This window comes from Ascidia mentula, chromosome 1, assembly GCF_947561715.1.
Source record: "Ascidia mentula chromosome 1, kaAscMent1.1, whole genome shotgun sequence".
Lineage (NCBI taxonomy): Eukaryota > Metazoa > Chordata > Ascidiacea > Phlebobranchia > Ascidiidae > Ascidia > Ascidia mentula.
The window spans coordinates 13,215,766-13,226,874 of NC_138566.1; the positions used below are offsets into that span (position 1 = coordinate 13,215,766).

The following is an 11,109-nucleotide window of genomic DNA, read 5'->3' on the forward strand; positions in this document are numbered from 1 at the left end:
AATGGACAAGTGCTGAAATCGCATAGTTACATACGTTGTGCAACCGCAAACTCAGTACTGGAGTATCAGCGTTTTCCACTGTATAATAAAGCTTGTACTGAAAAAAAAATATGTTTTATCGAAAAGTCATATACTGCAAAATGGACAAGTGCTGAAATCGCATAGTTACATACGTTGTGCAACCGCAAACTCAATACTGGAGTATCAGCGTTTTCCACTGTATAATAAAGCTTGTACTGAAAAAAAATATTTTTTATCGAAAAGTCATATACTGCAAAATGGACAAGTGCTGAAATCGCATAGTTACATACGTTGTGCAACCGCAAACTTAGTACTGGAGTATCAGCGTTTTCCACTGTATAATAAAGCTTGTACTGAAAAAAAATATTTTTTATCGAAAAGTCATATACTGCAAAATGGACAAGTGCTGAAAGCGCATAGTTACATACGTTGTGCAACCGCAAACGCAATACTGGAGTATCAGCGTATTCCACTGTATAATAAAGCTTGTACTGAAAAAAAATATTTTTTATCGAAAAGTCATATACTGCAAAATGGACAAGTGCTGAAATCGCATAGTTACATACGTTGTGCAACCGCAAACGCAATACTGGAGTATCAGCGTTTTCCACTGTATAATAAAGCTTGTACTGAAAAAAAATATTTTTTATCGAAAAGTTATATACTGCAAAATGGACAAGTGCTGAAAGCGCATAGTTACATACGTTGTGCAACCGCAAACGCAATACTGGAGTATCAGCGTTTTCCACTGTATAATAAAGCTTGTACTGAAAAAAAATATTTTTTATCGAAAAGTCATATACTGCAAAATGGACAAGTGCTGAAATCGCATAGTTACATACGTTGTGCAACCGCAAACGCAATACTGGAGTATCAGCGTTTTCCACTGTATAATAAAGCTTGTACTGAAAAAAAATATTTTTTATCGAAAAGTCGTATGCTGCAAAATGGACAAGTGCTGAAATCTCATGGTTACATACGTTGTGCAACCGCAAACTCAGTACTGGAGTATCAGCGTTTTCCACTGTATAATAAAGCTTGTACTGAAAAAAAATATTTTTTATCGAAAAGTTATGTACTGCAAAATGGACAAGTGCTGAAAGCGCATAGTTACATACATTGTGCAACCGCAAACTCAATACTGGAGTATCAGCGTTTTCCACTGTATAATAAAGCTTGTACTGAAAAAAAATATTTTTTATCGAAAAGTCATATACTGCAAAATGGACAAGTGCTGAAAGCGCATAGTTACATACGTTGTGCAACCGCAAACTCAATACTGGAGTATCAGCGTTTTCCACTGTATAATAAAGCTTGTACTGAAAAAAAATATTTTTTATCGAAAAGTCATATACTGCACAATGGACAAGTGCTGAAATCGCATAGTTACATACGTTGTGCAACCGCAAACGCAATACTGGAGTATCAGCGTTTTCCACTGTATAATAAAGCTTGTACTGAAAAAAAATATTTTTTATCGAAAAGTCGTATGCTGCAAAATGGACAAGTGCTGAAATCTCATGGTTACATACGTTGTGCAACCGCAAACTCAGTACTGGAGTATCAGCGTTTTCCACTGTATAATAAAGCTTGTACTGAAAAAAAATATTTTTTATCGAAAAGTTATGTACTGCAAAATGGACAAGTGCTGAAAGCGCATAGTTACATACATTGTGCAACCGCAAACTCAATACTGGAGTATCAGCGTTTTCCACTGTATAATAAAGCTTGTACTGAAAAAAAATATTTTTTATCGAAAAGTCATATACTGCAAAATGGACAAGTGCTGAAAGCGCATAGTTACATACGTTGTGCAACCGCAAACTCAATACTGGAGTATCAGCGTTTTCCACTGTATAATAAAGCTTGTACTGAAAAAAAATATTTTTTATCGAAAAGTCATATACTGCAAAATGGACAAGTGCTGAAATCGCATAGTTACATACGTTGTGCAACCGCAAACGCAATACTGGAGTATCAGCGTTTTCCACTGTATAATAAAGCTTGTACTGAAAAAAAATATTTTTTATCGAAAAGTTATATACTGCAAAATGGACAAGTGCTGAAAGCGCATAGTTACATACGTTGTGCAACCGCAAACGCAATACTGGAGTATCAGCGTTTTCCACTGTATAATAAAGCTTGTACTGAAAAAAAATATTTTTTATCGAAAAGTCATATACTGCAAAATGGACAAGTGCTGAAATCGCATAGTTACATACGTTGTGCAACCGCAAACGCAATACTGGAGTATCAGCGTTTTCCACTGTATAATAAAGCTTGTACTGAAAAAAAATATTTTTTATCGAAAAGTCGTATGCTGCAAAATGGACAAGTGCTGAAATCTCATGGTTACATACGTTGTGCAACCGCAAACTCAGTACTGGAGTATCAGCGTTTTCCACTGTATAATAAAGCTTGTACTGAAAAAAAATATTTTTTATCGAAAAGTTATGTACTGCAAAATGGACAAGTGCTGAAAGCGCATAGTCACATACATTGTGCAACCGCAAACTCAATACTGGAGTATCAGCGTTTTCCACTGTATAATAAAGCTTATACTGAAAAATATATTTTTTATCGAAAAGTCATATACTGCAAAATGGACAAGTGCTGAAAGCGCATAGTTACATACGTTGTGCAACCGCAAACTCAATACTGGAGTATCAGCGTTTTCCACTGTATAATAAAGCTTGTACTGAAAAAAAATATTTTTTATCGAAAAGTCATATACTGCAAAATGGACAAGTGCTGAAATCGCATAGTTACATACGTTGTGCAACCGCAAACTTAGTACTGGAGTATCAGCGTTTTCCACTGTATAATAAAGCTTGTACTGAAAAAAAATATTTTTTATCGAAAAGTCATATACTGCAAAATGGACAAGTGCTGAAATCGCATAGTTACATACGTTGTGCAACCGCAAACGCAATACTGGAGTATCAGCGTTTTCCACTGTATAATAAAGCTTGTACTGAAAAAAAATATTTTTTATCGAAAAGTCATATACTGCAAAATGGACAAGTGCTGAAATCGCATAGTTACATACGTTGTGCAACCGCAAACTCAGTACTGGAGTATCAGCGTTTTCCACTGTATAATAAAGCTTGTAATGAAAAATTTATTTTTTATCGAAAAGTCATATACTGCAAAATGGACAAGTGCTGAAATCGCATAGTTACATACGTTGTGCAACCGCAAACTCAGTACTGGAGTATCAGCGTTTTCCACTGTATAATAAAGCTTGTACTGAAAAAAAATATTTTTTATCGAAAAGTCATATACTGCAAAATGGACAAGTGCTGAAATCGCATAGTTACATACGTTGTGCAACCGCAAACGCAATACTGGAGTATCAGCGTTTTCCACTGTATAATAAAGCTTGTACTGAAAAAAAATATTTTTTATCGAAAAGTCGTATGCTGCAAAATGGACAAGTGCTGAAATCTCATGGTTACATACGTTGTGCAACCGCAAACTCAGTACTGGAGTATCAGCGTTTTCCACTGTATAATAAAGCTTGTTGTAACGCCTACTTCAGTGCTCCTGGTGGGCACAGACGTCCACTCTGGTGCTTCTACGTAGATTCAAAAACGCGCCTGCCAGGTCCCAACTACAGGCTTCTTCCCACTAATATCCAACAAAATTCCAACAGTTTATTGTATTAACAAAGCCCTTGTTGGCTTCAATTAGCGAGATGTACTTCACGGGATTAGGCGGACGGTTTTCTAAATGAAATATTGGGCCATGAGTACGATAGAAAAATGCCGGTTTCAAAGATAAAACATTCTTACCGAAACGTTTTGACCAGGACTTTAAACAGTTAATTTTCAACGAGCATTCAAGTCGAACTGCAAGTAACAAACAAAGTACACTTTAAACCAGGTTTGACAATTCAAGACAATGGCTATTGACATAAACACACATGCAAATAAAACAACACTTACTGAAAACAACTGGGTCACTAATTACTGTGAGACTTGATGTTCACAGCAATAAAAACAGGTTACTTAACTTGTTAAGAATAATTAACTTAAATTTCCTGCAAAACAAATAACACAAGATTCGTAGACCCACGAAACTAACTACAGTTGTCAGCAAACTTGCCGAACACGAGGGGAGAATTTCTCCACGTGGAGGCGCTATTTATACAGAAATTTACCATTTGGGGAGACAGTAGATTTACGATGTAACATCCTCCCCCACAAATGTACGGCTCAGAAGAGTACATTTCCAATTCACAAACAAAAATAACATCGTAAATCACACAAGTTACGGAGACGAAAAATTTGCCAATTTTAATTGGCTAGTTGCAGCAAAGTCTGTATGAATAAACATGCGTGGGTGTTAGCTCAACAGCATAGCGTTCATTTCTTCATGTCTTCCTTCAATTTAGAGCACCACGCTCAATACTAGTAGTCGACGACTAGTTGTCGGAGCCTGTCGAATGCACTTGGGAACCGCTAGCCTCGAAAACAAGGCACAACTTTGCAATTGGCCTTTTGATTATGTTTGATTTCGTTTTGACGTCGACTTGTCTGACAACTCCATGTTTGTCCGGATAGGTATTTATAACTCGACCAAGGTCCCAGCCTCGACGGGGCATAGATTCGTTAACAACGAGAACAATATCGCCGACTTCGATATTTTTTCTTCTGTCTGGCCACTTTTGCCGCAAAGCGATGGTTGGCAAGTACTCATTGGTCCATCGTCTCCAAAATTCGTCAGCTAAGAACTGCACTTGGCGCCAGCGACGGCGGGTGTAGTTGTCCTTTTCGTCAAATTGCCCAGGTGCCATAATAGGGCTTGGCTTCTGTAACAGAATGTGATTGGGTGTCAAAGGAACGTCGTTGCTTGGACTAAACGTGACGGGCGTCAACGGTCTGGAGTTGAGTATATTTTCAACTTCCACCATCAACGTACGTAGGGTATCTTCACTAATAATCGGGGACTTGTGTAGCATCGAGTTCAGGATTTTTCGTATGGAACGGATTAATCTCTCCCATATGCCGCCCATGTGACTTGCTGCTGGGGGATTAAACGCCCATTTTATTCCTTTCTGTTGAAGATGAGCTTCCAGCTTCTCCTTGTTCAGCTCCTCCAGGGCTTCGCGTAAAACACGCTCTGCTCCCACAAAATTCGTTCCATTGTCGCTATAAATTTCAACTGGCTTTCCTCTTCGGGCAATAAATCTTCTCAAGGCGTTTATGAACGAGTCGGTTGACAAATCTTCGGCAACTTCGATATGCACGGCACGCATCGTCATGCAGGTAAAAATGCAGCCATATCTCTTTACTTCGCTACGGCCGCGCTTCACTAAAAACGGACCGAAAAAATCGATTCCGGTGTACGAGAATGGTGGCTCGTTCGGCTTCAAGCGTGCTGGTGGTAGATCTGCCATCAGTTGCTGACTGCGAGGCACGTTGCGTTTGCGGCAAGGTATACAGTGAACGAGAGCACGACGGACAGCTGCACCACCCTTGACAATCCAGTACTTCTGGCGGATCGCCGTCCATGTATGTGCAGTCCCTGAATGACCGCCTTGCTCGTGGTAATGCGTAATAATTAGCTTTGTCAAATGGTGATTACTTGGTAAGATGATGGGATGTCTGGATTCAAAAGGAATGGGTGCGTTGTCCAATCTTCCTCCAAGTCGAAGGACACCGCTTATCAGTTGCGGGTTTAACTTGTTTAAGCACTTCGTTTGGTTAGACTTCTTCAACCAGCGACGACCCTTTTGATCTGTGCCTAAATTCGACAGAGCTTCAAATGCAATTGGAAACGCTGACCTTTGGACATACTTCACCAATTCCAGCTCTGCCTGTAAAATCTCTTCAACAGTCAGTTTTCCCTTCTGAACAGTTTTCTTCGAATGCAGGTAGAGTTTGTACCGCAATATCCAGGCTACTGCCTTCTTCAACTTAAACAATGACGAAAACCTGTTTATTAAAGTGTCAACAGGATTGATTGTAGAACAGCAAGTTGCCATTGACTTTTTTACTTCAATTGGCTTAAATTCGTCTGGTACACATTCCTTAAGGGCAGGGTTACATGGCAAAGAACTTTCATGCTTCTGTAAAAATCTCGGACCCTTGAGCCATAAACTTGATCCAAGCAGCTTCTTCACTGAAATTCCTCGTGATGCTTCATCAGCCGGATTCTGCTTGGTTCCTACATGCCTCCATTGGGATGTGGTAGTTTGCTGATGTATTTTTGATAAACGATTTGCCACAAATGTGGAAAAACGCTTTCTCTCATTTGAAATGCTAAAAAGAACAGCACTTGAGTCAGTCCAAAATGTAGATCTACAATCAGGATAGTCCAAGTGTTCATGTAACCACTTGTCAGCTTTAACAGCAAGAACAGCTGCAACAAGTTCCAATCTGGGAATGCTTTCACTTTTTGGTGGAGTGACCTTAGATTTTCCACACAGAAAAGAACAATATACACAATGATTCTCATCCTCTTGTCGAAGGTAAGTAACAAATCCATAACCATTTACAGATGCATCACAGAAATGGTGGATTTGGCGTTCAATCACTCTTCCAAAATCTGGTGGGTTCAAACATCTTGGCAATAAAAGCTGCTTAAGTTCAGGCAGCTGACCACACCATTTTTTCCACTTTTCGGACAGGAATTCTGGGATTGTGTCATCCCAGCCCAACTTCAACTGAATAACTTCTTGCTGAATTCTTTTTGCAACTAAAACAACAGGTGCTGCAAAACCAAGAGGATCATATAGGGAATTAATGACCGACAATAGTCTTCTTCTGGTAAGTCTTTGTTCGTCAATATAGCTTCTTGTTCGAAACCCAAACTTGTCCTCAAATACATTCCAATACACGCCCAGCACTCTTTCCTTGACACTTTCTTTCGGGCTGATATCTTTCATTGATTTTGCTATTTCAGTTTCAGGGATCCGGTCCAAAACTGCTTGGCTGTTTGAAATCCACTTTGTGAGACGAAAACCTCCCCTTTGTAGCAATTTACAAAGTTGGAAAACAGTCTTAATTGCTTCCTCTTCAGTAGGTGCAGATGCTAAACAATCATCTACATAAAAATTGTGCTTCACTATTTCAGACACATGTTTGTCAAACTCATGTCCAAATTCCTCAGTGGTGTGCTTCAAACAGAATGTAGCCATACATGGGGATGAGGTGGCTCCAAATATGTGGACTAACATTCGGTGAACTGTTGGCTTCTTTGTGAGATCACCTTCAGGCCACCATAAAAACCTCAGTAAATTTGAATCACTCTTCTTTACTCTAACTTGGTGGAACATAGCTTCCACATCACCAACAATTGCAATTTGATTCTTTCGGAAGCGGGTTAGCACACTGACCAGACTGTTAACAAGGTCAGGACCCTGCATGAGACTATCGTTTAAGGACACACCTTTTTGTGTTGCAGCGCAATCAAAGACGACTCTGACTTTGTCTGGTTTATGTGGGTGATAAACTGGATGGTGAGGAAGGTACCACGTGGGGTCACTTGTTTGTAGTTCTTCAGTTGGCACCTGTTCAGCATATCCTTTGTCTATGTACTCTTGAATTCTTTCCACATATCCTTTGCAAAGGAAGTCATCCTTTTGCAAGCGCCTTTGCAAATACAGCAATCTTTTTTGCGCTGAAACTAAATTGTCTCCAGGTAATTTTACGCTATTCCTCTTGGGTAAAGGTAGGACAAAATGTCCATCCACATGTTTAACTTCTTCCTTCATAAACTTTAAAACCTTTCTGTCTTCCTTAGATGTGGGGAATTGCAAATCTCCAGGTTCTTCACAAAAATCTTGGTACCATGACCTTTGTATTCTTTGATCCAGTTCCAATGTTCTGATTCGATTGGCTTGCACATACCCTTTATCTGGTGATGGACCAATCAACGACCACCCCAGTGGAGTTCTCGCAGCAAATGGCTCCTTTTTCCCTCCAGTTCGAATCTCCAGGGTGCGATGAGCATACGGTGTATCGGTACCAATTAACAGCATAATTTCCTCACTGTCAACCTTTGGCATCTCAAGACCTTTTAGATGAGGCAAGCTTTGTAGATCCTCGTCAGTTGGGTAGGAGTATGGACTTACTGGAATATGATCCACGGACATGGCTTCTTCAATGTTGATGACTTCATTACCATCCATGGATACCACTTGTAAATCAACACCAATTCCTTCTAGCATCTTTGGCCTCCGCCCAAGTGTATCCATTTGAATGCGTTTGAACTTTCCCTTTAAACCAAGTTTTTCGATTAGCTTTGTATGACAAAACGTAGCATCGGACCCAATGTCAAGAAAGGCATAGGACTCGAATTCTCTGCCATTGGCAACAAACTTTACAGGTAGGACACTCATATATGCACTCCTTCCATTTTTTGATGTGTTGCAACAAACCTTCCCTGTACAAGGCACATCACTTACAGATGAACTTACATTTCTTGCATCAGGATTTCTTATAGCTGATGCACTTCTTGTGGGCAAATGCAATAATGCATGGTGCTTTCTTCCACAACCTTCTACAGAACAAGTAACAGCTTCTTTGCACTGCTTTGCAATGTGACCAGGATTTAGGCAATTGAAACATAAATACTTCTCACGAAACCAGTTGGCTCTTTCTGAAACAGATTTTTTCTTCAAACTAGGGCAGTCAACGAAGGAGTGACTTTGGCTGCAGAACAAGCACTTCGAAACTGATTTTGTAAACCTGGTCTGTGTGGGCGCTCTATTCGCCATGGTTACAACTGTGTGAACAGAACTCTTCTTGGGTGGCTTGTCCTGGGGCTTCCTTTCTTTTCTTTTGCGAGGTACCAGCAGTTTTGCAAAAACAGTGTTGGCAACCTCTGCTTCTTCTTCAACAAACTCCACTAAATGCTGGAAATTTGCTTCTTCACCCTTTTCTCGGAGAATAGTAGCCGCACGACGTTTCCACAAATTCTGTGAGTTGTATGGTAACTTCAATACCAACTCAACCAACCTGTCAGTGGTGTTCAGATCACTAAAATTTCCCAAGCCTTTCAAAATCAAAAGACATTTGCGCAGTGAAGTAGCAAACTGCTGCAAACCATCAGAATCATCTGGTTTGAGATTTGGACCACTTGTAAGTTGGCGAACAAAGGCTCTTGACACTGTATGGTTTTCCGAAATTGTCATATAGAATGCTTTGAGCTTGAGCATATCCCAATTCAGGTGGCATAACTGTACAATGCTCAATTAATGAGTAAGCTTTTCCTTTGCAATAATTCATTAGATAGTTCATCTTTACTCGATCAGAAGGTGCCTTCTTTTCAATAGTGGCTTCGAAACTTCTGATAAATGGCCAATAATCCATTGGTTCTCCATGAAATTTCAGTGAATCTGTTTTTGGTGTAGACATTGCATCACCAACTGCAGCCATTATTCCACGCACAACAGCACTTTCAGGTTGTACAGTTTCTGCTTTAGATGGGTTTGCTGGGTCAGCTTTGTCCAGCGGAGAGGTGTACTTGGACTTGCAGGGCTTCAACAATAGAACTTCATTTTCTTCAGCAAGACCATTATGAAAAAGTTTTGGAATATCGGTTTCATTTGATCTCATTTTCCCATCATCTAGAGACACATTAGAAGCTGCCTCCCAAATTTTAACTTCTGCTTCAGCTTCTTCAATTTCACACTGTGCTGCTAGTGTTTGCCTTTGGGCTTCAAGTTTTTGTTTTTCATGTTCAAGTTGTTGTTTTTCATGTTCAATTTGTTGTGTTTTCTCAACATGCCGTGATCTCACTTGAGCCTTTTCAAGACGAACCTTTGCTTCCAACCGCTTTACACTGGATGATGTACTTCCCTGTGTCTTTGTAGAGCTTCTTGAAAAATGGGTAGACTTGGAAGAGCTCGTCCTCGCACTTCGGGCCTGTTGCACAGCCGGAAAAGTACGAACAGCAACTGGAGATGTAACGAATGACGAAGAACTAACATCAATGTTCTCTCCAACCTGAATTTTGAAATTCGTTTGAAACTGACCAATTCTTGCTTCCATTTCCTTCTTACATTGAATGACTTCCTGTAACTGTAGTTGAAAGTCATCATGCCTTTCACCTGATGGTACCCACTCTAAAAGCTTAGAGTATGTGTTTATCAAGCGAGTTGAAACTTCTTCAATACGTTTTGAAACAGAATTAACCAATGAAATATCTTTGTACATGATTGCATTTTCAGCAGTCTTATACCAGTCATTCAGTAATTCTTTGTCATGCTTCAGTTGGATCATTGATGGTGCAGCATGTTTTTTCAGCACTACTTGGTGCCTAGATATTGGTGATGAAAAGGATTGACCTCCTTCACTTCCAGGCATAGCTTCACTTTAAATCAAAAACGTTTGTTTTGCAAACGTTTCGAAAACTTCGAATGTAACGCCTACTTCAGTGCTCCTGGTGGGCACAGACGTCCACTCTGGTGCTTCTACGTAGATTCAAAAACGCGCCTGCCAGGTCCCAACTACAGGCTTCTTCCCACTAATATCCAACAAAATTCCAACAGTTTATTGTATTAACAAAGCCCTTGTTGGCTTCAATTAGCGAGATGTACTTCACGGGATTAGGCGGACGGTTTTCTAAATGAAATATTGGGCCATGAGTACGATAGAAAAATGCCGGTTTCAAAGATAAAACATTCTTACCGAAACGTTTTGACCAGGACTTTAAACAGTTAATTTTCAACGAGCATTCAAGTCGAACTGCAAGTAACAAACAAAGTACACTTTAAACCAGGTTTGACAATTCAAGACAATGGCTATTGACATAAACACACATGCAAATAAAACAACACTTACCGAAAACAACTGGGTCACTAATTACTGTGAGACTTGATGTTCACAGCAATAAAAACAGGTTACTTAACTTGTTAAGAATAATTAACTTAAATTTCCTGCAAAACAAATAACACAAGATTCGTAGACCCACGAAACTAACTACAGTTGTCAGCAAACTTGCCGAACACGAGGGGAGAATTTCTCCACGTGGAGGCGCTATTTATACAGAAATTTACCATTTGGGGAGACAGTAGATTTACGATGTAACACTTGTACTGAAAAAAAATATTTTTTATCGAAAAGTCATATACTGCAA

General features: G+C 39.6%; 1 protein-coding gene across 1 annotated transcript; it reads right to left on the minus strand.

The window, feature by feature from the left end:
- Positions 1-4,447: 4,447 nt before the first annotated feature.
- On the minus strand, positions 4,448-10,337 carry LOC145917895 (uncharacterized). Its single transcript, XM_083003204.1, has 3 exons — positions 9,760-10,337; positions 9,276-9,681; positions 4,448-9,208 (listed from the first exon to the last, which is right to left on the minus strand). Exons 1-3 carry the CDS (start codon positions 10,335-10,337, stop codon positions 4,448-4,450), a joined length of 5,745 nt encoding a protein of 1,914 aa, XP_082859330.1.
- Between the last annotated feature and the right edge of the window lie 772 nt (positions 10,338-11,109).

Coding starts and splice junctions, on each gene's coding strand:
- LOC145917895 (XM_083003204.1), bottom strand. CDS start 10,337: ATGCCTGGAAGTGAAGGAGGTCAATCCTTTTCATCACCAATATCTAGG. Junction 9,682..9,759: donor AAGGCTCAAGTGAGATCACG/GCATGTTGAGAA, acceptor TGAAGCCCAAAG/GCAAACACTAGCAGCACAGT. Junction 9,209..9,275: donor AGAAGGCACCTTCTGATCGA/GTAAAGATGAAC, acceptor AGCATTGTACAG/TTATGCCACCTGAATTGGGA.